General features: G+C 35.0%; 1 protein-coding gene across 3 annotated transcripts in view; it reads left to right on the top strand.

Annotated features, from left to right (window-relative positions):
- The window catches only part of LOC132915155 (lachesin-like), a 337,108-nt gene that overhangs the window by 239,557 nt on the left and 71,196 nt on the right, over nt 1–26,355 (top strand). For all 3 annotated transcript variants that reach the window (XM_060974868.1, XM_060974870.1, XM_060974869.1), the window contains one exon: nt 14,163–14,265. In XM_060974868.1, the coding sequence (XP_060830851.1) occupies nt 14,211–14,265 (55 nt within the window). In that variant the 5' untranslated portion in view covers nt 14,163–14,210. The remainder of the gene's footprint in view (nt 1–14,162; nt 14,266–26,355) is intronic.

Raw genomic sequence — 26,355 nt, forward strand, 5'->3', positions numbered from 1 at the left:
TGTATATTTAGGGGCTACAGAAGGAATTGTGAAATAATAAACAACGTTTGAGGATAAATAGTGTTTTTAAGACGTCTAGGGCGTAATCATGATCAATAGATCAGTTAACAAAAACAATTTATTATTTCAAAGTGGATAATGAATCATTAGCAATTTGTAAATTACCACGAGTCAGACTCGTGGGTTCCATTTGTGGCACAAATTCTTTACCACGAGTCTCGCTCGTGGTTATAGATAAAATCGTGGTCCATAGATAAAAATCAAGGGGTGACAAATCCTAAAGTGATCACAGAGCCCAAGTACCATCACGGCCAATGCAACATTCGTATCGTTCATTTAACGAATTTTGACTTGTTGTGAAAAATGCGGTGGAGCTCCATCGCGTTGCAAAATGAAATTTATGCCAGACATATTAAGTTTATGCCAGAAGTTTAAATACTCTGCTCCGTTTAAAGCACTTGGGAATAAACGAGGTCCTACAATTTCATTCCCGATTATCCCTGCCCAGATGTTTACGCTCCATGTTTCTTGAGAATGTGTTTCCGCGATGATATGCGGATTTGTAGTCGACCACCAACGTGTATTGCGCACGTTGAAAATTTTCCTTCATCTGCCCATAAAACACGCGAGAAAAAATGTGAATCAGTATAATTTTGCTCAAGCATCGAATGAGACAAAGTTTTCCTTAGGTCAAAATCACGAGACATTAGTTCTTGCGCTATTATAAGGATGCATCTTACTATCTTTTAAAATGCGACAGACTGTCGATTTACTAATACCATGTTGTGCAGGCAGGTTTCTTGTACTGATCCGAGGATTATGTACTACACTTTTCATAATCGTTTCTTCTGCGAATACGTTTCCGACCGAAACGAGAATATTCCATAAGACTGTGCTCTATTCTTTGAATCACACCTCTATCTTGATAACGTCGAGTGGGACATTTTTCACGATGCAAACAAGCGGCGGCAGACGCGTTACCATCCAACGCAAGAAGCATGTCCACGTGTTCTCGATTACTGTATCTCATCGTTATGACGAACCGATAGAAACTAACAGTCGGAACCAAAAGATAATAATAAGGCAGATTCGATGACAACAGGCTATAACGTATGCGATAGCAAGTGTACATGATATCGTGTTAATATGTTTCTACAATAATGGATAAAGTAAAGTCAAGTGCATGCGTAATCGGAGGAAATTCAAAGTCAATTTTCTCGAAAACAGTCTCCAACGAAAAAGATTTATTCCATATTTTCCACTTATTTTCTCGTATGCAATCGCCCTCTCCATGGTTGTACCATCAATATAACTGACGGTAAGTAAACATTGGTACGTATAAACAAGGCTCGAATAAAGGAACTTCTACTCTGCTTACGTTTCAGAAAAAGAGAATTACTAGAACTTGTAGTTCTAGAAAAAGAGCAGAATGCTGTTACGGATGGTGGTTGCAATTTGAACAGACGTCAAAATAAAGTTTACTGTAAACTTGGCACAAAGTTTGTAAAAATATCATGTAATATGCTTATTGAATTTACCGTAAAGTCCTCTGCAGTCTCACGAGGAAGATAGATCTATTTATGTTGCACAAGGTGAGCTTGCCTTCGCAAAATTTTGTTATCATTATTTGTAGTGTACTCAACACCATTTAAGCTCGGTTCGGAAAATTTATTGTCGAATGCCGCGAAATGGCAAGCAAATAGTGTCACGTTACGCGGAACAATCTGTATATATGCACAATTGATATTCGTTAGAATATTGTGTTGTGTAAGAAGTCCGCTTTTTCTGCCAATTTCTTTTATAAAGTATATTTGATCGACGAGCTTTTGCCGTCTTTCTGCTAACTTATATTGGGTTGTTCCAAAAGTTTCGTTTTATAAGGAAATAATAGATGCACATTTGTTGTTCTATATAAGTATAATTCATATAATAGAAGAAAATACGTAATTCAATGAAATAATATAAAACGAAAAACGTTCTATTACTTTCTTATAAAATGAAAGAATCTTTCGGGGCAACTTAATATATTTCCTTGCATTGTAAATTTCCATTTTATGTTGAAAGAATCCAGATTACGCGACAATCTCCGTTTTAAAACTATTTAATCCACTTTCAAATGGCACGTTCACTAATAGCAGCATCACCATAAACGCTACAAACACTCTTTTTCCAACTTCCTCCGCATCTTTTTGCTTTTTTTGCTATCAAGACTGAAAGAAAAGATTGAGACTGATTGAAGGCACAGGTAAGAGTTGTACGTCCAGTCACTCTAATGGCATTCAAACCTCTGCAAAAGAATGTAGCGTTATATGGAGGAAGGCGATATGCAATTTGAGCGATGTTGAAATAAAGTGTACTGTACTGCTAGTATTGGGTTAATTAAAACAGAGTATACGTTTATGAGTATTATCTTCATTTGTAGTACACTCGACAGCATGAAAAGACTTTTTGTTACGTGTCCGGAAATTGCAGGAAATACGATACAACGTTGTACGCTCAGTATAGAAAGAGAATCATAATGTAAGATATTTTATTTTAAGTGAATGAAGTCTATTCTTAGAAATTTAGGTTAGAAAACTGTAATAAGCTGAAGTAGTTAAAAGCATACACGGATATTAGCGTCGATAGTATGCATATGTAACCGATTAGATGATAAAACGTATCTATCTATGACAGCGGTTTCAAGCGTTAAGCGATATAGTTTCTGTGGCGTGGTGGCAGCATCGCTGACTCCTTATCACCAGTGCGTTCAATGCATAAAGCGTAAAGTTCGTATCTCATGCATACATTCATAGAGGTAGTGGAAAGTGCTGTGGCAGGAGGACCGAGGCGAAAGTCATAACTTACGGTGCTCCATCGTTCGTGTCGTTCTCTCCTCTATCCTCTCTTTTTCGCCTGCGAAGTATCGAAATACCCGCGAAATCACCGAAGGGTGACTGAGGCACGTATGACGGCCAGCCGTGGCTTTTGATATGCCGTTGAAACGAGCACGAACCGCTCAAAATTCCATTTCCCCGAGAGAATTCATTCTCTCCCTTGAGTTCATTGAAAAATAGCCCACTTACCACGCTTCGCGGCCTCTTGTTACCATAAATCAATCGCGTCTTTCCGATTCTTCACTCTCCGTCTTTCGCCCTCTCCCATTATTTGCATCTATTTCTCCTGCGATTTTTCTATTTTTCTAAAAGCTAATGTCTGCTGGAATACAAAATATGCATAGCGATTCCATTCGTATCCTAATTACCTATGATTTAAAAGAGCCTTCTTTATCCGAACTGATAGAGAGACAAATCCTCTCGGATAATGGAATTTATCAAGGTATTAATATATAATAATCACTTTTCCGATATGACATTTCATTTATTCAAACACAGATTGAGATTAACCGATAGATCTCTTAAATATTTATGCATCTCGTATCCCTTTGGCTGTCCAGTCACATAATCTTTTCAACATAAGTAACTAAAACGTACAGTTACATTCTTTTTGTACGACAAGGCACCTCTCCATTGCTACTTTCGTTTGCTGTTTCCAGTTTTGTGAAATCGTTCTTATTATATATATCAAGGTGCCAGCATCTGTGCAATCTACGTGCTCTAGATAATTTTCAATATCACGTTTCTGCTTTTTGATGTATATAACTCTGGCTTTTCCAGCATCGTGTACTTTTGCTAATTCTGTTGTACTTGCACCACTTTCCAATTTTCTAATTACGTCGTATTTTGTTTCCATAGCTAGAAGGCTATTAGTTTCATACTAAATTCTTATAATTGGAGTTCATTCGATCGAATAAAAGGAACAATACATTGTATATACACTATTGCGCCAAAATTGCAGTAATAAAATATGTACTTATTTGAAATGGGAAAGACATCCGTTACTGGGAAACATTACGTTCGGATCATAGAACCCGGATAAATACTTCTCGGACTAAATATTTATATGTATAATCTGTACAAAACTGAATCCCGCAATGTTAAAAATCATTCTACTATAACCATCGCAGTATATTTTGTTGTTTACTTGATTTTCGAACCAAGATTTGATAACGATAATGTTAAAATCACTGAACGAAGGTCTGATGACCATAAAGCCACAGTGAAAATTTAATAATGCAGATTCACAAAGCGTTCTATTTACTATCTAATTTTTTACCGCTTTAGAAGTATCGAATATAATGCAGCAACGATTTCGAATATCGCAGCAATCGCGAGTTTTAAATAAATAGAGTTGAAGAGAACAAGATGAATAATGCTCATAAAACAGGCTCAAGTTCTTTCGTCTTTATTTCTTAACCCTGGAAAATCACTCTTCTAGTCAGCACGTAACTAGTCATAGGGCGCATTTGCAAGATACAGTGCCACATAAACGAGAAAAAGCGACGTAATTAGCCTCTTTCGGCCAAATTGTGAAGATAAATGAATAATATTTCTATAATTTATCGAGGAGTGTGTCTGCAACATTTTCATAGTGATAACTCGAAAAATACGTGTTTTGAGGTCAGGTTTACTCAGTAAATCTTATGATTTACCAACCAATGCCGATATAAGTCCAAAATACTATGAAATCAATATTTCTTTCGTACATTTAGTGAAATTAATTGGTAAATCTTAACATTTTCTGCTAAGCTGCAGCCAATATCAAAAGTTTTATGTAGAGACATGAAATCGCATGTATTATTGCAATAAAACGAGTGTAAAGGAAAGATTCTATACTATACGGTTCTCTAATATGAGATCCTAGCTACCTTTGGTACAGAACTCTCGAATGTCCTGTAGCGAAGCTGTTTTGTCGCGTAATAATCCGTTTACCAGTTGTTTCCTCCGCACATAGTCGTTTAAATCAATTAAGTGTCTTGGTAGAGTATATCGTGCAATACGTTGTAGAAAGTTTTCTTCGGGTGATTCGACAAAGTTACAAATAGTTTCAAGATGCTAAGTGAATAATCATTTTCATAAATACTGCCGTATAGTGCATGCAAGTTCAAGATTTACTGCTTTTGTTTATTATTAAATAATGAAGTCTTGAACTTGAAGCTATTTAATAGCCATCGTGTTATTGTTGAAAATACATATACGATACCATTTGAAAAACCTAATGTCGTCTTAATATCTCAAAAAATATAAGGAATTAAAGAACCAACTTTTAGTCGGCTGATGTTCAAGTCTCTCAAATACATTCGAATATAGCGAGTTACTTCTTATTGACTCAAAAATTTACAATTTTATTAACAAATACTTTCGCCCACGCCTTTACTATTACTATTGTTTACTAACATTATTAAAAATAATGGTAATATTTAAGTCCACCAAACAGTCTTCATATATATGTCTGTATATAGATGAAGAATGTTCTAATACGTGCTTAATTACGTGTGTTAAACTTACTTCAAGTATGGAAAAATTATTTTTACTCGTTTTAAAGCACACGTTTGTTTTATAAACTAGGATACTGTATGTAGGTATCAGATCGTCATTCTGCAATCTCACAAATTTCCGTTAAATTTGTAAAAAAGTTGTAAACAGTTTTCATTATAGATGTACATGGTGTTCATAAATATTTGTTTCGAGAAACGAACGATCTGGGTCGATCAAAGGAGGATGGTAACAAATAGTAGTACACTGTGAAGTAAAGAAAAAAACAGAATGCAACAACTCTTCGTTATGTGTAAAATATTATATTTTGCTTTACTAGGTAGGTCACAGTACAATTACAAACATATTTCTTCGAATAGGTACACCGCTATTTGTTATCATAGTTTATTGCTTTCTAGAAATGTTCAAAAATATTTTTGTCAATTATTTTTGTCGTACAATATAAACATCAACTTTTATCTATAAAATGGCATTTGAATTTTTGAGTTTCATCCCATTTGTTACAAAGTTACGATCGTTTGAATTTAAGGATTATCAAATTTTTGCTTTATTCACTTCATACTCCAACTTTTTTACAACTTTCCCATCATATCATACCGATAAAAGATTGTACTTTTGCAATTTCTTGGAACATGTAGAATGATGTGATATAAATATTTTTGGTGCCTTTTACTTTCACCACCCTCCTTCATTACTGCAACCATTAAGAAAGAAAAAAGAACTGTCAAAACGACCATTGATTCTGATTGACGATAACTTCTTTCACAGGAACGAATTAAGAATATAATGGACTGATTCGAATTAATCATTGAAAATTGAGGGTACCGTGGACTGATTAAGATTTGGCATTGAATAATGGAGTAGCTCTTGAAACTTTGGAAGGTAACATCAGTCAACAACCCATTACTTCAACTATTCATTTATTCGCTTGTCAATCTTTTAAAAAAAGTCTCGTTATAAAGGTCTATATGCATCGTTATCTCTTAATTGCATTTTACGCTTGATTGCTCATACACGAGTACTCGTTGCAGCTGCAAATTTTACTGTAATTTTCGGTAACGTCGATAGTACGAAACGCTTTCTTCAATCGGTGACTATTAATTTAATTTTAATTTCTTATTTTAAGCCTAGCAGTATATGGTTTTTATTTTCTACCATGTAAAATATGCATTGTATGTATATTAGTATTACATATTAAAAATTTATGTGCAGAATTCCGGTAATATCCGTTTTTCAAAACGAACATAATGCATACAAATTATTATTTCTCGCCGATTTTTAATACATTTGAAATTGGAAAGCTTTTTAAAATCAAGCTGACGTGGTAAAACTTATCGATTTGTTCAATTTAACCAGACATTTAATTTAAATTCATCCAGTAGTATAATTTTCTGAAATTTATATTACTTTGAGTTGTACTATTTCATGTAAGGTAATATGGTGAGTTATGTTCGTGTGCTATCTCGAAATGATAGTTTTTATGTTATCTACTTATAGAGGGTATTAATATAAAATAATTTATTACAACATTTTCTCGATTTACTACTTTTGCAGCAAAAATATAATATAAAATAGAGTTATTAAAAAATTAATATATATAAAATCGCAGCGAAAAATTAAGAAATCGTTTTATTTATAGCCTTCCTAGTTTAGAATCAGATATTCAAAATAATAGTTCTTTTATGCATTATTTAGGAAAAAGTCATGAATAAAAAGTTAATTTTTATTTAAATAACAGCCAGTTATCAATAAATTTTATCAAAGAAATTTCTCAAAAAATAAAGTGATTAAAAGATATTAATTTTTAATCTACCTTGTTATAAATAACCGACATGAATGACTGAATAAAATTTCTTTTGCCTACCAATAATTATTATCCATGGCCAGAATTTTATTTCGATTACCGACAATGAAATTGGTTATTCGGTTATCTATGGCGACAACAATTTTTTCTGGTTATGCCGACTATCATCGGTTGTTACTGACATTAACTAATACTCTTAATTACACTCAATATCAAAATACTTCATTATACATCTTATATATCTTACCAAGTAAAAAAGCGGCAGTTCCACTACAATTTCCATGCAACTTATTCGCACAGATGAAACACCTCCCTGACGTTGATATATTTATTTGATAAAATAAGCTAATTAGTTTCTGAATAATTAATAATTAATTCGCCTATGTGATCAAAGCCCAATCAGTTGTAGTATCATTTCGCTGTCTCTATAAACGGTTCCACCTTGAGTCATATGTTTCCGTGTCTAATCAGTAATCGGTTTGGATGTGAATCCGGTCTCTGAAACCGAACCAGGATGGCCCTCGAATCTTTCATTCTTTTTCTCTTAAGTTATTCCGTTCTAAATTTTCCTGCTTGGACGATTGCTGTTCCTCTAGCTCGCTGATCGATCCAATTCACGAATCACTCCTTTCGTAAATCTTTTCCTATTACAGATATCTGTTAAAAAGTTCCTATTTCCTTTCCTTCCTGCTGTCATTACCCCGTTGTTTCCCTCTCTTCGTTTGTATCTAATTTCCGCCTTGGGAAAACTAATCGTGTTCACTCCTTTCGGCATGGAACCTATGTTCATTATAATCTTACTGGTATAGAGACTTTTTTTGTTTGGTAGATGCATTTATTTACAGTGATTGAAACAAGAAACTATGACTATTTAATCAGAGCTATTTCTTAATGCAGCAATGTAATACAGGTGTATAACAACTAAATTTGTACAGCTATGCAACTTCTGAGTGACAACTCACGACTCACAACAATCGACAACTCGCAACACACTCGCAACTAACTGCGTTGTACAATAGTTTGTACTCCTAGCGAGTTTTTCTTGTGATTTTTCCACGATACTACTGTGGGAAAGTATAGTGTTAGTAGGTTTGGTAACAGTATGATTTGTTTCAATATCGTTCACGTCAACACACAATCAGGTATGATGCTCCGTCAGTCTATATGCACGCAGTCACCATTCGTCACACTCACTATTCTCGTCACAACGGTTCCAACGCTCTTTTTCACGCTGACCATCCTCCTTGACAACGCGGACAACACTTACCCCTCAACTGCCTAACGGCTACCATGGCTCCGGTATACTCGGCACGCCCATGTTCCACAGACGTGGATGACCCAAGGTCAAGTAGACCTTCTGAATTACCTGGCGTTTTCCCCGATACTGCACTACGCTAGTGTTTCGTTCACTCGCGGAGAGACGCGATCGCGAGGAAGCACGTCAACGGCAGTCGTAAAATCCCGTTACGATTAGACAATCGACGTCGCGAAATGATCGATCCCCTATTTCGGTTAGGATAATAGAGGTAGTTAAATCGAATATGACACTGATATAACAAATTATAAGTTACAGTTTATTCCAACAACTTTGTAACGAATATAGTTACACTGGTGCGTATGTATAAGTAAAGTAGGTGACTGATCTAAAGGTGAAAACCCGGTCAAAGGTGTTGACGGTGTGAGGATGCTGTGGCGGAGGAAAGCTCAGGATGGGTGTGTCTAGCGCACGGAACCATCGGATTTGTTGATGACAATTTTGGCTAGAAAAGTGAGGGCAATAGACATTGCTTCTGATTGGATAATAGACGGCTGGTGGACTAGGAAGCGTCTTAGCCGCCCTCGAGAGATAGTCGCCAACGGAAGATACTGAACGTGAGAGAAACCAACTTTTCCGTATCTTCCCCGTATCTTCCCGTAGTAGACAATAAACTATTCGGTGAAAGAATATTTGGTCGATCTGAAGGACCTTAAATAGAAAATGCCTGGGATTTATGGAGGGTACTTGAGACTATCGAGGGTACGCGGTAAGGATGCGAAGACATCTGGTTGCCATCCTGCCCGCGACGTGTGGCCCGGTCTAGGCAGAGAGTCGGCCGACGTAACAACTAGCGTAATCGCTTTTCGAGACTATTGTAATTATATATTCTTCTCCAAGTAATGTGCATTTTGTACATCTTACGCATATCCGTGATATAGTCTGCTTTGTCCTCTTCGTTCATTTCTTTGTCTAATACTTTTTCTTTAACCCTGCCTGTATCTTCTGCATTTTTTAATTACTTTCCCTAACCGTCTTTACCTCTACTTTTATCGGTTAGCTCTTTTACTATCCATTATTGCGTATTTTCCGTGTCTTAGCCGATGGAGCTTCTTCGATTCCTCGTGGCGTCGCTTCGTTTTTCCTTGTTTCTCCTTGGTGTCTCGTCCGGATATTCTTTCCTCCTCCAATTGCCTTATCCTCTCATTATTTCTTTGCTAATCGGCCGTTTTCGCGTTGTGTACTTTCGCTATTCCAACTTCCACTCGTCTCTTTTCTTCGACTTTTCTGTTTCCTATCTTTTTCTCCTTTGTTTTCTTTAGTCTCTTCGATAATTTGTATTTTCCGATTCTCTCTTCTCCAACAGCATTTTTCACAGGAGATCTATCTTCCTTTAGCCCTTTCAGCAGGTTTTCGATCAAGACGTCAGATTTATTTCTTATTAACGCTTTTATTTCGTCTATTATTTTTTCATTCGACTCATTCCTTCTTCCTGAAACGACATTTTCCACTTTTAAACTTTCAAACATTTCTATATAACGCACTTTCTTATCTGAACTATCTGTTTTCTAGCTATTCACGATCGCTATTTTTTTCCCCATTATCTAAATCTGAAACCTTAATTTAGATTTATCACTAATCGTATCACTAGACACGGGAGAATTAAAAGATAGCTTTCTCTTTATTCCGCGTTCTTCGTCCAAGCTTCGTCCGCTCGAGACAGCGTTCCAAACGACTCTCCCACAAACAATCGTCGAATCATGTTAAAAACTGACTTTTCGGATTTCGAGTTTATGATCTATCGTTAAGGGTTTGAGAAGTGCGTGCGAAAATCTGAAAATTCTAACTGTACAAATTAATCAACAATAGGAAATCAACAGAAAAACATACTACTCAAAAATACCTGTGGCGTATAATTCCACCATAAACCGCCCCAATAAAAGCCTATCAATATACGGTGACTATAGCAATATTCGACACCTTACAACATAACGTGTCCGAGATATTGTATTTCTGTAAATGTCTGTTTATAATAGCACAAAAGAATCGATTGTAATTTTTAATGTGTTACATTCTAGTTCGATATTTATACACATATTCTTTTAAATAACGGATAAAAAATATGTGCATTAAATGAATCGAGTAGAAAGGACTGCAAAAAGATCACCTAGAAAAACGCACTTTAGCACACTAAGAAACGCAATAAATTTTTTACTATTATAAACACTATTACAAACATATACATGTTTAGTAAGCGATTTAGTAAGCGAGAACGACAACTGTCTACAGAAGATGTCTACTATTATGTCGCGATATCAGTGAAGTCAAAGATACACATTGTAATATACAAAATTCAGTGCGATCTTAATTTTTTGATCAGAAAAAATTTATCAGAAATTTTTTATATCGTAATTTGTAGCCGGCTAGAAGCTGACTCATCTTTGTTTGAATCCTCTTTTTTTTTTCTTCTTTTTTTTTGTCAGATTACCAGAAATCCCTGAAAAATCGTGGCAACAGCCATAGCGCACGCTCTGTGAAATCCCAACTTCTGCAATCACTTTGCTGTTAAGCTACATCACAAAATAAAGAAATAAAGAAATACAGTAGCTGTTTGAATCGAGACCCTGGTGATACGTCGCAGGTTGCTGCATGCAGCAAGGGGATTGCAGTGGTGATCCAGTGGAGAATCTATGGAACGACGATTTCTTCTTTTCAGATGGCTTCGTTTTATTGCACGCAATAAAGAACGCACAGGGGCAGAGTTTGCATCTCCTAAAGGGACCAAATTCTGCAAAAGATGATACTTATAGCAAAATACTGACATTCGCGGACGATACGGCTGTGCTAGTTGGGCACACTGATCCAGAAACAACAGTCACATTACTACAAGAGCATATCGCAAAAATAGAAAAATGGTTGCAAGATAAACAAATGAAAGCAAACTCCAGTAAATGCAACCATACTATATTTACACTACGAAAACGGAAATCACCAAATATCCTATTGAAAGGCACGCGCATAACACAAACAAAGCAAGTTAAATACCTAGAGCTCTGCTTAGACCCACAACGTACATGGAAGCAGCATATTAAAACAATTATAGACAAAATACGGAGAAAGAAGACAGATGTACTGGCCAACTAGTGGAAATTCTAAACTCGGCGTAGAAAATAGATTTAAAATTTACAAAACGATAATAAAACCAATTTGGACGTACGGAATACCAGTATGAGAGGCAGCAGTGATGAGCAGTAATGAGCACAACGCCCCATGGTATGTCAGAAACGAAGATTGATTTAAAAATATCAGTAGTCAAGGAAGAAATCGGCAGATACGCAAAAAGTGCAAAGAAAGAAGGCTGCTGAAACGAACAAAGAAGAAAACAAATTTTTATTATTTGCGTTTATTTTACAATCAATTCCCGTTAGAGAATTTTAAGTAAATTTATCTGGCGTGGTACTATGACATGGTCAATAAGTGTTTATAGTATGTTTGATTCTATTTGAATCTAGTGCTTAGGTGTAATGTCTTTTTAGCCTGCGGATCTGTTCCGACGTGTCGAGTAGTCGAGTAATTAGAGGGTTTTGGTGGTTGTTAACTCTTGTGCTATGTCTATTGCTGAATTTGGATAATTCTTCTTTGACCGTTGGTATCTCGAGGTAGTGATGTATCGTTTCGTTGGTGACGTACCAAGGTGCGTCTATTAGAGATCTTAAGGTTTTCGATTGGAATCGTTGAAGAATTTCCATGTTGGAATTACTCGCTGTTCCCCATAGTTGGATTCCATACGTCCAGACAGGTTTTAATATGGCTTTGTATAGTGTAATTTTACTTTGCGTGATCAAGTTGAAACATTGGCCGATGAGCCGGTAGAATTTTTTAAATTTTGCTTTGAGTTGTTTGGTTTTAGAAGAAAACATGCCACTGATCTCGTTAAAGAAATAAAATAGACAAACTGGAAGACGATATCCTGCTGGGGGTAGCCATCTACATGTTATTTAGTAATAAAGTTGGAAAAATTTACCAAATATTCAGCTGAACAAATTGTAAAGCACAAATTGAAAGTAAAAAAAAAAAGATATGATACCTGAAATTTTCTTACGTATACTTATAAAAATCATGTTCAGGAACAAATCCTATATGTTTACCATTTGAAATTTGTTGCACCGTCTTTGCAAATAATCTCCAAATTTGTGGAAAACAGATTTTTTGCACATGACAACGATCCTGATAATCGGATTGCAAAAATTTTAGAATGTGAATTGTAGGCATTAAAAATATCTATCAAACGAGACGTCACACGTTAAGATTGATTGATTCGTTGAGCCATAAGGGAAGAAGGATTTTATTTTAACAATGTGCTCCTTCTCTATCCTTCCAGTTTGTATAACAGACCACAATAACTACATCTACACATAAACATATTTGCTAAATCTTTCATTAATATGCATGTCGGAGATGAAAGTACACCGGGCCTTCCCTTCGTAATTCCTAGGAATATTCGTAACACTTTAATCTTATAAGCAACCCGATTCTAATTATCCGAGATTTGCGATAATGAGCTTGTGCTCGAGGCGACAACTAGTCACGGAACGTAGCCGCGGTCACGGGATGAAAGTTTTACCTAATAGAAGTATAGATTAATTGTATAGCTTTCCTTAAAAAGAAATAATTGTAGCGGCACTCGACAGTAAACATTCCAATGGTCTCTGTCCCATGGCTCGCCACACACAGACCCTATTCTTCGGGCACGATGATTATCAGATGTCGATGCATCTCCACAGGATATGTTCAGCTAGCCTGAGGATCTGCTATAAATCTTAAGATTTAGTTAGCTAAGGTCCTTCAAACGGACAAACAGTCTCTAAATCTATCACCTACTACGAGAAGATACGGGAAATTTGCTTTTCTCGCGAACGACGCTTGCCGCTAGCAACTTTCTCTCGAGGGAGACTAGCATGCTTCTCTAACCACCAACATAGAAATTAACCAATTAACAGCCACGTCCATTTCCCTCACTTTCCGAGCGAAGGTTTTCCTCGACGAATCCGATGATCTCGTGCCTTTAGACACACCTCATCATAGTTTTCCTCTGCAGCATCATCGCGACGAAACCACATTCTCTCGTACGATTTCATCAACGAGAAAACAACGCCTTTCACGATCAATTGATACTTTACGTTTTTATTTTAACGGAGATTCAGACTTAGACTTTGGAGAAAAATGTATTTACTATCCCGTTGACCGCGGATTCGTTATCGAAACTAAAATCATTGTCATTAGTGCTTAATCACCGCGGTTATTTGTCAATCCCGTAATATCCACACTTGTGCTAATAAATAATACATCGGTATTATAACAACAGTGGATATTTCTAGTGAAGATTCATTACACGCTCTTAACCCTAATGCTAACTTTAACGACGACCCGACATATATAACTAAAATGTTTTTCACAATCGCTAAATATTTTCTTCTTATAAGAAACAAATTGCATACGATTTTTAAGTTGTTAGACATTTAAAAGTAACACTGGTAGCTTACCTTTGTTTTATTGATACTCTTTTACAGGTATTGCGTTTAATTCTTATTTACTGACTTTATAAAAAAAGGTTTATAATAATCTTGTACCTATAACAATGCTCCATTTCGTTGTTCTGCTGTTCAAGTATTCGACACTCTCATTGCTTAAATAAAACAAAAACAAACCGAGTTTTGTCTACTTTCAGATCATCAAGTAGTGTGCCAAACTGTCATCGCAAAAGTGGTTAATTCTCATGGCAGCACGGAAACTCGCAGCCCTCTTCACCGCAGTTCTGCATCTTTGCTTATGTGAGTGAGCTTTATTTTCTCCGAATAATTGATTACTGATTTTTTTACAGTATATTCAAAATTACACATTGCCAGCTTATACTTGCAAGTCTCAAATTACATTTGCAATTTAACAGAAAGCACTGATCGTTTGAATATAAACTCCGCGTAGACGCACGAAAGAAACGAGAATAGCTGTATGGAATAAATTAAAATTTCGCATTACACAATTGCATCGATTACTGTCGATTAATTTTCAGGAGGAAACGACAGATGTACCGGGTAGTGTATGAAAATGCATATGCATATCTTATGAAAGAAGTCCAAGTTTAATTTTATTACTCGAATGACATCTAGAAAGAAATCAAAGTAATTAAAAAGAATAGTGATTAGAATTCAATTTCATCGTTGCTATTAACAATGATCAGAATAAATATATTTTTACCACTACAGCACACAATTAGACTTTTAAAGCAGTCAATACGTTTAGTGCCACCATTGGACAGTAGAATATTTACGGGAGAGGTAGCGTCAAAAATTGAATAATAAATACTATTTGTAAATATTGTAATAGAAAATTTGTATTGGATAGGTCAGTTGAACATTTTTTGCATTTTTATTGAAATCAGCTAAAGTTTTAATGTATACTAATGGGGTCAGAAGAGAGCTCCGCCCGACAGTCGTTAAGCAATTTATTCTGACCTTGAATAATGCACGATCCGTGCCGTCTATGCCCGAAGGACCACCTAATTACGACGTATTGGAAACGTTATACTAATTGTGCCTTCAAAATGAGACTGGCTGAACTTTACAACGTGGTGAAATTTACCAAACTTACTGAAGTTTGGTCCTTTTGTTTTTAATCTGACTGATGGCTTTTTGGTTTCTGACTTCGACTTGAAGAATCAAAATTGTTATGCTGGTCACATTGGTCCAGGAGTCGTCCTCCTGATCCAAAATCTTCAAAATTGCTAATTAGCTCAGCATCTTCGCGAGACTTCGTGGCTCTCTCCCAGGAATCCGTTCTTCTGCACTGAAGGTGAAGTGATTTCGGGTATCATCGAATGTGGCTTCCTCCGATTACTGTGAGAGATCCTCTCCAAGTCTCAGCAATTGATGCCAGTATTTGACATGAGCCAGTATTTGACACCAATCGAGACTCTTCCGAATACTTAAAGCCAATTCATCGGCAAGTTAGACCAACCCGGAAGCATCTGCTTCCATTTATTCTATTTATACGGAACTGTTTCTTCGTTTGAAAAATCCATTCTGTACAAATATATGCAACCGTTTCCATCAAAGTCAGGTTCAAAGCCCATTTAGTTGAGATTAGCACAGGATTGCCTCGCGAGCAATTTTTCGAAAGGGCCCATCAGGGGCTGTTCTCTCCCCTCTCCTAGCAAAGAGTACGACAAGAGACGACACTGTTATCCCTAATTGGTTGTTACAATGACTACGGACAAGCGGGATATTTGAAATGACTAAACTCGACGTCTCTTTACTTCGCTTTACTTTCTAGTAATTAACAATGTCTTTGTTAATTACTCTCTATCTATGTATTACGAATAATGGTTTCCAAATTATTTAAATCAATCTTATAGGATTAAAAAGTTAGCAGATAAGAAATATAATGTAATTATGGCTTCGCAAGTGACATATTGCAAATATATGTCGGAGATGAAGGGACGCCAGAGCATTTCTTTCGGAATATTCGGGAAGGTCCCCAATATTCTAGTCCAGACTTTTTACTATAGTCGTACTTAAACAATAAAACTGAGACATAGCTGTTTATGAGTTAAGTCAATTATGATTATCCGAGATTTATGACAGTGGGCTTGCGACTTAGACTTTGGAACAAAGTACATTTGTTATCCCGTTGACCGCGCATTCGTTATGTAACCTAAGGTCATTGTCGTTAGTGTCTAATTACCGCGGCCACTCGTCAATCTTGTAACATCTATACTTGTGTTAATAAACGTTAGATTCATTACACGCCCATAACCCTAATCTTAATTTATTTCCTAAATAAGTTACACAAGCATTTATTACAAATAAATATGTTACAAGTAACTTGCAAAGATATTTTATATATTCTCAAGTTTAAACAATTTTGCAACTATTGACTCGGCATTGCCGATTACCAAATCTCACCAGAGGGTAGTTACTGAGATTCGGAGAAAATTTTCACGCAAGTTACCGATCGTTACTGAAGCTTGCCGAATGGACATTTCAATTGGTTGTATCGTTTCATCTCTACCTAGAAGTTGTTTCTTTGTCAGGAGGGTTGCCTTTTGTTATATATCCCTACTCTTGCCCCTAATGCACAACACCATTGACTGTTCGTCACATTACTGTTTTTAATTTCTGCTTGTCAGTTGTCAGTTTGTAAACTTATTACGATTGCAACCAAAATTTATTTGTATAACAGGAAAGCGACAAGAAAAACAGTAAATACAGGATTAACATTAAACGCTTAATATTATAACGTTGAAAAAGTAGACGTATTTGATTATTAATATTTGACAGAATTGCAACATTTAACGATCTTATTTACGTTTCTCAACATTTCAAAAACATTTTCATTTGTTTTTCAATTATTATTCAACCAGCTGAAAACTAGCTTGCATTTAATCACCAAACAGTCTAATTAAAAAGGTGTTTATCATAAATAATAAATAATTTGGGAGGAATATGTAACAAAACTTTACCAGCGTATTCTACGCATGAAAATGAGGAAAAAGTATCATACTAACGTAGTTTCAAAAATGCTTTGTTAAAAAATAATAACAAAAGTTTGAAATAACGTTATCCGACGTGTGTGAGACTCGATACGACTAGAAAATTTGAGCTTTTTTTACAAATTAAAGGGATTAGTTTACTAGATGAAAAAGTACTAGAGTTTGTACAACTTTTTTTATCAGAGCTTGTAATGAAAATTTAAACTGCACGTACTGTAGATTTATGTGAGTTATATACATGCTGAAAATTTTTATCGAAATCGGTTGATGCAAAAACAAGCGGCATGCGTCGAAAGGCGTAAAAATCTTTAGATTTATTACAGTTATAGGCCAAAAATCGTGGCAAACTGCGATTTTCATCATTTTTAACCGTTTGTAGTTCGTAGCAACGTTAATCGATTTTGATGAAATTTTCAGCGCGTACATGACTGACATACATTTACCAAACATATTTTTTACATATATAACTCTACCTCTGTACAAATGTGTTTGTCAACGCTTACATTAGTACGCTTACAATAAAGATAAGATGAACTTGTCGAATAATTCCATTCCGAGCAACTTTTTCCTACATGTATAACGGGTGTCCGGTCTTGGTTTTTGGTTTATACATAAAACTATGTTGGTGTGATATACGTACTTTCTTTGTATATTTTATACATGCAATCTTTGTTTTAAATCGTCTGTTTATACCGCTACCTTTGAGATAACCTAACCCTACCTACCTTTTTCCATTTGGAATTCAGTGGCAGGAATTTTTATTATTTTTTCCATTATTTATACACCACTATAAAGATATTGAAGAAAGTTTCGTTAAAATTCATGAGGAGGTAACACATCGACAGATTCACGCGACATACAGTCGGAGACAAAAGTAAGTGAACAGGTAGTGGAAGTCGGTATGAATAAAGTTTAATCGCATTAGTACTAGCGTTATATACTTTAGTTTTATTTATTATGTGATCTTATATTACATAGATTATTTAGTAAATAATTGAAATTAATAACTTCATTGATATATATTTTCATTGTCCATTATTTGTCTTTGTCCACCGGCTGTATATAATACCAAACGTACTTCTACGTATAATTCGAAAGCCAAGGCAGAGCATTTTATGTCGTTAATGATAAAATCATCGGTATTGCAGGTATTTAGTACCGGTTGTGCGACACATAGCACAGACGAGTCATACGTATAGACAAATTACCTTATGGACCTCTGTGGCTCAACGCGACTACCATACCGACGTAGAAATTCGATATTGATTTTAGCGTCCTCTACTCGTAAACGACAGTCACTCGATAAAGTACTTGTTAAAGAAGTATTAGCAAGAGCCAAACAGCATTCATGTGTAAATGCACGTGTACCTATAGAGAGTAGAAACGTTTGATTCGTACGATCGAGGCAATTGCAGACTCGATGTAGAGACGATTCGTGTCACGCGAATATTTCTTGGGTACTTTAGTAATATGAAATGTACTTTAGTATATTGAATTACAGGTACATATATATAAAGAAATAGACGATCGAGAAAAGTTGCGGTGGCGTTGCATGCTCGCAGCGAACAAAAATTGATTATGTATTAAATTGAGTAATATAAAACATTTTTATTATTAAACAAAATAATTCCAAAGTTATAAAACATTTTTAAAAGATTCTTTCACAAAAATACATCATAGATGTACATATTTAAAAAAATAAAGTTTATTGGTCACATGCTCGTAATTTGCAGTTTATCTTACGCAATAATAGTTTACGTTGGGCTCATTTATCTAAAAAAAAGTTTTCAGTAATTGTTATAACACGTGTATTTCTTTTTATCTTTCTGATGACCCATTGCATCTAAAACTAGAGTAAATTAACTAACTGCTGTAAAGTAAAACGAGAAAAGGGGAAAGAATTCGCAAATTAATTATAAACGAATTAGCTAATTGATTTTAATGAAACTAATTGCGAAGATAGAACTGCGAGAAAGTTAGTTTCGTAATTATTTTACGACACTTAACTTGCTTACCCGTTTACCTGCATCTCGCTACTGTCTCGACAAATATTCTTAGATTTTTAGTTATTTCACAGATTTTTATCATTTTAAAGTGACCCGCCATGGAATTTATTGTTCTTAGCACAGTAAGCGTAACAATGTTTTCGTATTCTGTTGGTAACGTTGTAAGTGACACGAAAATGGTAACAGGGTCCTAGAGCGCCAGAAATTTAAACCAAAAAAGTACACTGCATGATTGTTCTATTCTTCATATGTAATAATTTCGTCCCCGCATATAGTTTAGAAGCTACTGACAATATACGAATCTATAGAGATAAGTTACATATCTTTATAGTTTCAGATGTAAATATAAATTATATATCTATTATAAATAAATTCGTTTTACGAGGTAAACTTTTTCACCGACACTTTCAGAAACACACATAATCGAAACTTTGAGAAATCTGTTAGAAGAATACAAACAACAAATATACCATTAAACAATTACATAATAATCAAACTAAAGTTCACATCTCATAGTATTATTGAAAAATAGCCAATGCTCTAATGCTCTAAAGCTACAAAATGCTAATTCTTCGCAGATATTAATTTAAAGTTACCATTTCGTCGTAACGAAGCATCTTGTGCAACTTAATCATAAAATACGTTTGATAAAAAACATAATTAAAAATGATACTATTTTTTATCGATCTTCAGAAAACAAAAAAGAAACTGTAGCATCGAAAAAATATTATTATCTCATTCCAACTACTATGATCAAACAAAGAAATCGTTCAATGCATTATTTGCTAGAAATTTGGCCATGCGAAAAATTACTGTAATAAAATTCCAGTCTGCGTGAAATGCCAAAAATCAACGCAAAACGAAACACGAGAACAAATACAAAAGTAGTGTCGCACGGTAAGTTCTACAAAATACAAAATAATATATCTACTAAACTGGTAGTTTTTCGCAATTGGTAGGTTAATAAATTTTTATAAAGAATCGCGAGCTACATTGAATAATTTTCTTCTTTTTTTTTTTTGACTTTATTTTACAATCAATTCTCGTTAGAGAATTTTAAGTAAATTTTTAAGTAAATAAATTATAGAATGTTTGATTCTATTTGAATCTAGTGCTTAGATCTAAGGTGTAATGTCTTTTAGTCTGCGGATCTGTTCCGACGTGTCGAGTAGTTGAGTAATTAGAGGGTTTTGGTGGTTGTTAACTCTTGTGCTATGTCTATTGCTGAATTTGGATATTTCTTCTTTGACCGTGGGTATCTCGAGGTCGTGATGTATCGTTTCGTTGGTGACGTACCAAGGTGCATCTATTAGGTATCTTAAGGTTTTCGATTGGAATCGTTGAAGAATCTCCATGTTGGAATTACTCGCTGTTTCCCATAGTTGGATTCCATAGGTCCAAGCAGGTTTTAATATGGCTTTGTATAGTGTAATTTTACTTTGCGTGTTCAAGTTGGAACGTCGGCCGATGAGCCGGTAGAATTTTTTAAGTTTTGTTTTGAGTTGTTTGGTTTTATCTAAGATATATTGTTTCCGTGTCAATCTTCCGTCCAGAGTCATGCCCAGATATCTGACTGACTCTTTATCGGGAATAGGTATGTTGTTTATCGTCACCTGTGGGCAAGTTTGTTTTCGTAGCGTGAAAGTTATGTGGCTGGATTTGTTTTCGTTGACTTTGAAGCGCCATTTGTGGAACCACTCTTCCATAGAGTCGAGGCCTCGCTGGAGAGTAGAGGAGGCAATTGTCGGGTCTGGGTGCGAGGCTAATAAGGCTGTATCGTCAGCAAATGTCGCTGTGATCATATCTGTCGAACATTGAATAATGTATTAGAAAGTATATGATTCTATTTTCTAGAAAAACAAGGTTGACTTTCACATGGCCTTTATGCTCCCGGCTAGAGAAAAACTGGCCACGTCAAAATATGCCCAACCTTGAAGCTATCCAATTTTTATCTGAAACATTTTCCGATCAAATTTAATAATAACAAAAGTGTTTCAGCTTCGACTCTTAGATGTCTCAGCATGTGCGCCAATTAAATAACTAAAATTTGTCAATACCGAAATAATTGTCAACATTTAAAAATTCATGAAAGAGGAGCCGTGAGCAGAAATTAAATTTGTATCGCGGTCGTCGTGGTAATGCGATTGCAGATTTATGAAATCATACGATGAAATTCGTGAAATCAAATGGTCTTTCATCGTCGATGTGCAGAATTTGATGGAAATAATTTTTATATTGCGGTAGAATGGCGTCGTAACGACCCTGCAACAGCAATGCATCGTCATAGTTGGGCGTAGAGGAGTTTGTAAAATCCACTTAAATCCAGCATGATTTAGTTGGGCACACGACCTCTGAGCTGAATAACGACATAGCCTTCTGAGTAAGTAACAGAACCTCAGGCTTTTTAGACCGATAGGAACGGTTAAAAGGCTATTCGCCACACGGAGCCACTGCCACTTAGTTATGGTACCACATGGATAAATATAGTTTGTTGTTGCGGTATTTATGACGGCCACGTCGCCCTTCTCGTAAACGCATTTCTCTATATTATGAGAAATCACATTTAAGGATTTATCCAGTGGACTTTCAACGAAATGTAATTACCGATGCGCTAGCTCTGTTTGAAATAAGCAGAAAAAGCTATTCAAGACTAATCGCCTTAACATTGATACTTGATAATTTCGTTCTAGAAAAAGGTAAAAACACTTTTGCATCAAATTTGCTAGAAAATCGATGCAATTTGCAGTAATTCACAAAGTAAAAGTGCATAAAGATATTGTTACATAATAGATACAGAACTCGCTTCTTGTGTTTTGTTTCGATGTCGACCAAAAGCTTGCCGGTGACCAAAAGCCAAGTCCAAACTCGACGACGGAGCTCGGCGACTCAAAGTTGCCAATATCGTAAATATTGTCGAACAGAATGAATGTCGAGGAAAGTGTTGTACTCGGAAAGTTGCTTTCAAAGAAAAGGGAAGAAAATGCCGAGTGCGTTTCTTATTAAAGGGAAACCGTACAAAAAGAATGTTTGCCATGCTTCCTAACGACATTAGCAAACGTGAAAATAAATTCTTTAGCTTCGTGAGAATGTCGATTAAATCGTTCGATAAGATGCTGAGCGTAATAAAACTATCGATAAGGGACAAATAGCTAAGAAGGAAATGCAACAGGCTCACTGAAAAAGCTACGTGCGCATCGTAAAGCTGCCCAACTATGTGCAAAATTCTGTTTCGTCTGGAAGAAAGTTACTCGTTTTGTAAACAATATAAATACAACTATTTGATTCAATGCACTTCGTTGGTCTGCTCCTATAAAAGTATGTCCGAAATAAAAAATTTCATAACTGCAGGTAGTTAACGTAGTATGATATTTTTTTGACATTCGTTAACTTTTGATTCAGCTACACAGCTGTGAAGAAGTCAAAACTATAATTATTGTTTATTACTTTATTGTTTGTTTAATGTAACTAATTTGCGATGGGATAAAGTCTAACAGATGCGAACTTGAATTGTTAGTATTCTATTTTAATACTTTCGATATTTTTTAAATTTATATATGTATATATGTTTATATAATACTTGCTGAACATTTCCCATGTTCATTGTTTATGTAGCAACTTTTATGCAACTTAATGTAGTGCTTTCTTGTTGCATTGCAAAGGGCGATATCTTATCTTCGATAAAAAGGAAATTAGCTTCTCTCTCGTGACTTTATTTTCTAAACAAGGAAAAAAATTAATAAAAATAAACGTGACTTGGTACAAATTATAAAATTGTTATTAATTCGTGAAATAAGATGGAAAGAAGAGTAAAAATGCCAACTTTTAAATGGTTCAGATAAGTTGGAAGAATAAGTTGAAATAAGATAATATTTGTTAAAACGAATGAAAATAGATTTGTCAATTAGTTTTGAAATAATATAAATAAAGAATTTATAACCGTACTAAAATTCGTATGATTTCAAATAAACATCCGATTTTGCATTATATCCCCCAATAATTAACTTATAAATACGGTTAAAAAATAAATCTTATTGGTTATTTCGCAGCAACGAAACTACAAATATACGTGCAAACCGAATAAAATGAAAAAATAACCAATAAATATATGATTTTATTCGGAAAATGTTTTTTACCGCGTTTGAGAAAATACTCCACTGCTCGTCGGCGGTCAACAATACATTTTAACCATTTTTCTTGTATTCTCGTATCCTACATAGAGCTGCAAAAAAAAAAAAAAAACACAAAACACTTACAAATTGTAAATGCATACACGCAGCTGAAATAGTATCCGTGTACCGCTCTATACCAAAACAATTGTACAATGTTGTACAATTTCAACAAAAACAAAAAAAAAATATTTTTTGCATCATTTAAACACTCGAGAAAATAATATTTACTAATGGTTTTTAGACAGAAAGCAATCGCTTAAAAAGATTCGAACGTTAAAAAACTCTTATTTTACTGTGATATATTCTTAAATAATCACTGCCATCATAAACGTGGTGTTTTGTGCTGCAGGTGTAATCTGTAAATAAATGCACGGTGTGTGTGTAAATCAAAACTCACACACACGCATCACGTGTTTATGTGCTAATATCAATTTCGTATACGTATAATATTTAATATTATATATGTATGTATATTTCATATACAGAGTACAAGTAGTACAAACGGGCAAATGGGTAGATTCCTTATGAAAAGATAAACCAAAAATATACAAAAACGATTTTTTCTCGTACCTTCGTTTTCGAAAAAATTAACTTTGACAGTATTATGAAAGATACCGATTAATTAATGCTGTCATTGACGAGCGTTTAACTGGAAAAACTATTTTTTCTCATTTTATCCTGTTAGTATCAACATATCATTATAAATATTCCAACAGATATTAAATAATAGAAAATGTTTTTTCAGCGCATTTTTTAACATAGCTTAATCTAAATTATGGTTCCTGAAAAGAAGAATAATATTCCTTATTTTCAACGTTGTTATCATTATTATACTTTACATATATTTATTTATCATGTTTATTTGAAAATTTTATTCCCAGATTATAGCTATTTCATTTACTTATATAGACATTATAATAACATATTGTGATATTGACAAAGTAGGTAAAAATAAATTCCTGGCTGTTTCAAAAGAAGAATACTTGAAAATAATAACAATACCTGCTCCTAAAATACTCGAAACCATTGGCAACTAGTGCCAACTCTTGCTTTACATGTCATTGATGTAGATAAATTCGCTTGTGGTTATGCAAGATGTATGAATTCCCTGCACAATGGCTCACAGAGGGGCATTTGATTGGAAAGGCCTGGACGCTACAGTTCCCAAAGCGGCCGCGAACGTGTTAATGCGGAAATTACAGAAATTATCGTTTATCTTGTCGTAAACAGAACGTTACTCGTCGAATCACGGAAGCGTGAACTAATGTCAATGAATTTTGAGTCCATATGTGTTCAAGTATCTATAATTCTTTTTCCTAATTGTTACGAATATATGCTCTTCAAATTTACAATACAACAAGTACACAAATAATGTTACCCCATGAAAAAGATCCAGCGGAACGAGCTGCGGCGATCTTGCAGGCTGAATCATCATTCTACCAAGATCAACCGTGACATTTTTAATGTTTATGATCATAAAGACAGGAAAGGGGCACTCTAAGTGTCGCAAGTATCTCGCACTCGCAAAGAGTTTTCAAACTGAATTTTCTCCAAACTAAGCCTCAAACAAAAAATTGTTATTTTATACCTTTGAGTTATTTTTTTACAAGGAATCCATCCATATCCGCTTATGTATACTACTCGTTCATCCTTAGCCTGTTTTCAGATTGATATTCTTCAATACCACTTAAGTGTTTATATTATTCGATTAACAAAATATAATATGCATTTATGACACGAAACTCCTCGAAACTTCAGCTATGCATCGAGTTTTCCCGACAATTCCTTATGTGTAGGAAATTGTCGTCTTCTTTCTTTCCAGTGGTGAAGTGCGTTACGATACATGGCGACGATCTCAACTTTATCTTTATCTTTACTGAAACTAAATAATTCGACTCCTCTTGAAACTAGATGCGACTCGTTGTTTTTTGAAAAGATTGGCGTTTCTATATATCAAAAAGTTGACCAGTAATCATATATATTATCTGTACGTGTCTGTATATATATGTGGGAGATGAATGGACGCCGGAGCCTTTCTTTCGGAATATTTGGGAGGGTCCCCAATATTCTAGTCCAGACTTTTCATTATAGTCGTACTTAAACAATAAAACTGAGAAATAGCTGTTTATGAGTCAATTATGATTATCCGAGATCCATGACAGTGGGCTTGGGCTCGAAGTGACATAATGGGTCACTGAACGTAGCTGCGGTCACGGGAGGGACGTGTCAAACAGAAGTGATCAGAATTTTCTACAGAAGAAGAAGTTCTGAAAATTTCAAGGTTATCTCTTGCGGCGACCTCCCTATACTTATCACCGCAAAGATTTTCATTCAAGACAGTCTCCGAATACTCGTCTTACTATCTTTTCCTAAATGTAGATCCTCTGACCCGACCTTCACTATTTCAGCGTCCAAGATACAGTCATGCAAAGTCGCCTTATCAATGAGTCCAATAGCAGGCCCGGGTGAAATGCTCTCTTCATATCTTTCTACCCTTTTCTTCCCTTCCTTGCTTCCTTACAACATCACACTGTATTGTTCTGACAAGAGAAGGATCCCAATTTGTCGATTTCGATTTTGTTGGGCAGATTTTAATTCTACGAGTCGTTAATATATGTGTCTTTAATGCTATTTGTAAAATATTCGTACTGATAACTGTCGCCACGATTTTGTTGGCTATTTCTGATGGTGCGACGAAAGAAAAATGTTTCAAATAAAGGTGGATCAGTGTTTGGCAGACTACAAACTGCCGCATAGAAGGTTTCCGGAGAGTTATTTTTCGATAAGATGCCAAGATCGTCTTAACGTTTTTAAATGACACAACTCGCAAAAGATCATGAAAATCAAAATTAGTCAATTTGACTAATTTTGACACTTGAAAGTGTCAAATATTTCTTGTTTCTAGTAGAATAGAATATGATGATTTCAATAATCTACATGCTAAACGATTCCATGTTTAATGTATCTATAAAATACTCTGAAGGTGCATAGTGTCATACAGGATATTTTACCTACCTTGACCATCTTAAATATCTCTGTTATTTCTTATGATAAAAAAAGATATCAGAGGAAGAGAATACTCGTTTGGAAGGGACAAATGTGGCGAGGGGCAAAAATGTTTTCACAAAATCACATTTTTCGAGAGAATTCAAGGTCATTTTTAAATGGCACTGCATATTTTTATTACAACAATTGTTG

Source organism: Bombus pascuorum, chromosome 16, assembly GCF_905332965.1.
Source record: "Bombus pascuorum chromosome 16, iyBomPasc1.1, whole genome shotgun sequence".
NCBI lineage: Eukaryota > Metazoa > Arthropoda > Insecta > Hymenoptera > Apidae > Bombus > Bombus pascuorum.